Here is a 2,228-nt window from a genome sequence, read left to right as displayed (position 1 = left end):
TTTCACACCACAATCTCAAAAACTACGACAACGTCCTAAATGATGAAGTTCTACCCTGAGATCCAAGAACCCAAATTCTAGAATTTTTTAAGTAAACCTAGAGGCCACTGTTTGATACCAGCAATGTTTCCAAAAACAGAAGATATACTGTTACTGCTATCCTTGATTTAATCAAGTGGCCTACCAATCGCCAAGAGAGTGAGCTACAAAAGCATGAACCCGATGAAATGTTTTATGGCATTCGCTGCCTATCTTTTAAGTCAGAAGGAAAATAAAAATTGTTGACCAAATGCCATTGGGCAAAATTCTCTTTCAAAACTTTTCTAGCCTCTCAAATACAAGGGCTAAAAACTTTTGGATGTCTAACCTGTCACGTGAAGATTCTTCATGAGAGACATTTGAGTCTTGAAAATGTCAAATAGCCAGTGTGACCCCTGGCATCAGCACATGGCCTAGCCTTGATTGTAGAAGAACTTGAGCTGTCCTGCACAGTGCTTCCTTCACTTGACCGTTGTCTCCGCTTGCACGGAGGAGACCCAACAGAAAGACCTTCATTGCCCTGGCAACTATCCATTTTCCCTTCGTGAACTTCAAATGTCCGAAGGAGAACCTCAAATGTCCTTATATCTATATGCCAAAAAATACACATTAGTGTACCGAAATAGATGCTGGATGCGCTTATAATAAACTGCTTGACCAGAACAAATATACAGAAAAACTTTTATCATGCAAACACTGCAAAGAGAGGGTGGAGAAATATCATATATAGGCTACAGAAGTTTTAACAAATAAAATGTGTTTTTCTAAAGAATTGATGAACCCATGACAGTATGAGAAATAAAATTTAGAACGGTTCCATCTTACTGGATGCTATACTCTCTTTTTATAGGTACAAAGCCAAAGAGGTTCAGACAACAATACTATAGATTTACCTCTAAAGTTCGATTTTAGAGCTTCACATGTGCGTTGTACTTGCTCAATGCAAGGTGAAAAAGAGCACAAAGTCCCATCTTGTTTCAACATTTTCCCAGCTGACAGAATGGCCAGCCATGGTTGGGGTAGGTCCAGAAATACAGAATCAGCCAACCCAGAATACTCATCTGGAAATCCCTCGCCTTGGATATCTCTTACTCCCACTGTAACTACACTGCCTACTCCTGTGCTTTGAAAATCTTCTCTAAACAAATTAAAAAAATAAAAGCAAAGCTTTAATCTAGTTCGAATTGTTCACATGTTTGGACAAGTAATAAAAACAACCTAACATGAGTTGAGTTGAGACTTACTTGAAAGATGTAAGATGGAAAATAAGGTAAGAGGCGTGTTTACCTGGCAGAGGCAGCCCTTTGTTGATGGAAATCAAAAGTATATACGTGTCCTGTAGGAGCTACAGCCCTAGCAAGAGAGGTGGTTAAAGATCCACTGCCAGTTCCAGACTCGAGCACCAAAGAACCAGGAACAATTTCCAAGTAGGTAATGAGAAAAGAAAAAAAAAAACCTAACAAAAAAAAAAAAAAAAAAAACCCTGAACCATAACCAAATCTCACTAACCAAACCATGCATTAATTAATCATTACTTACCTGTTAGTTAAAATATGATGCTAATCGCTATATGTAAAGCAGCTACAATCAAGAGACAAATACAGATCAGCATGTGGTTTGTTTCCAAGAAGATAAGGGTTTCACTTTGTCTCTTCTACTCTCAATGACTCAATTCTTTTCCATCAATTCTAAGAGATGTGTTTCATAGAATAAACATGATCCTTAGGCTTTTTATACTGGGTTCTGTAGCAGATGTCCTGTTTATATGCTATCAAGAGATCGAGTTTTTTTTCTAAAGCTAGGTAATTTTTAAAAAACCTTCGATGGGGTATTCACACAACCTTTGGTGTACAGGCATTCTTATCATGAACTCTATAGGTGTAGTATTTAACTATAAATTTATAGAAAATACAAAACCTGTATACATTAATAATAAGACATAAAAGTCCTAAAGTCATTTTCATTCTCCTTCGCAGCTTTGCTGTGAGCTCTAATATTAGATTCAACTTCATTTAGTGTTACAGCTTGCTTCTTCTTTCCTTCTAGTAAGAAATTGTGACATGTCTTATATCACTGAAAACAAATAACCTGTAGTTCCATTTATTTCTCTCACTTTTCTCGAAAAAATACTTCCTCTCAAACTCTAGTTTGGGACACTTAACTAAAAAAAAAAGTCGACAACAACCTTT

The 2,228-nt window shown here is 36.7% G+C and overlaps 1 protein-coding gene across 1 annotated transcript; it reads right to left on the bottom strand.

Moving 5' to 3' along the window:
* Positions 1-201: 201 nt before the first annotated feature.
* On the bottom strand, positions 202-1,495 carry LOC105117525 (tRNA (adenine(58)-N(1))-methyltransferase catalytic subunit trmt61a-like; the record flags this gene model as incomplete). Its single annotated transcript, XM_011015213.1, has 3 exons — positions 202-627; positions 933-1,177; positions 1,327-1,495. Coding segments are annotated over 3 exons (656 nt in total), but the record flags the coding sequence as incomplete, so codon positions are not given.
* Positions 1,496-2,228: the final 733 nt, after the last annotated feature.

The sequence above is a fragment of the Populus euphratica genome, unplaced genomic scaffold, assembly GCF_000495115.2.
Source record: "Populus euphratica unplaced genomic scaffold, PopEup_1.0 scaffold1405.1, whole genome shotgun sequence".
NCBI lineage: Eukaryota > Viridiplantae > Streptophyta > Magnoliopsida > Malpighiales > Salicaceae > Populus > Populus euphratica.
This window is presented reverse-complemented; position numbering and strand designations above follow the sequence as displayed.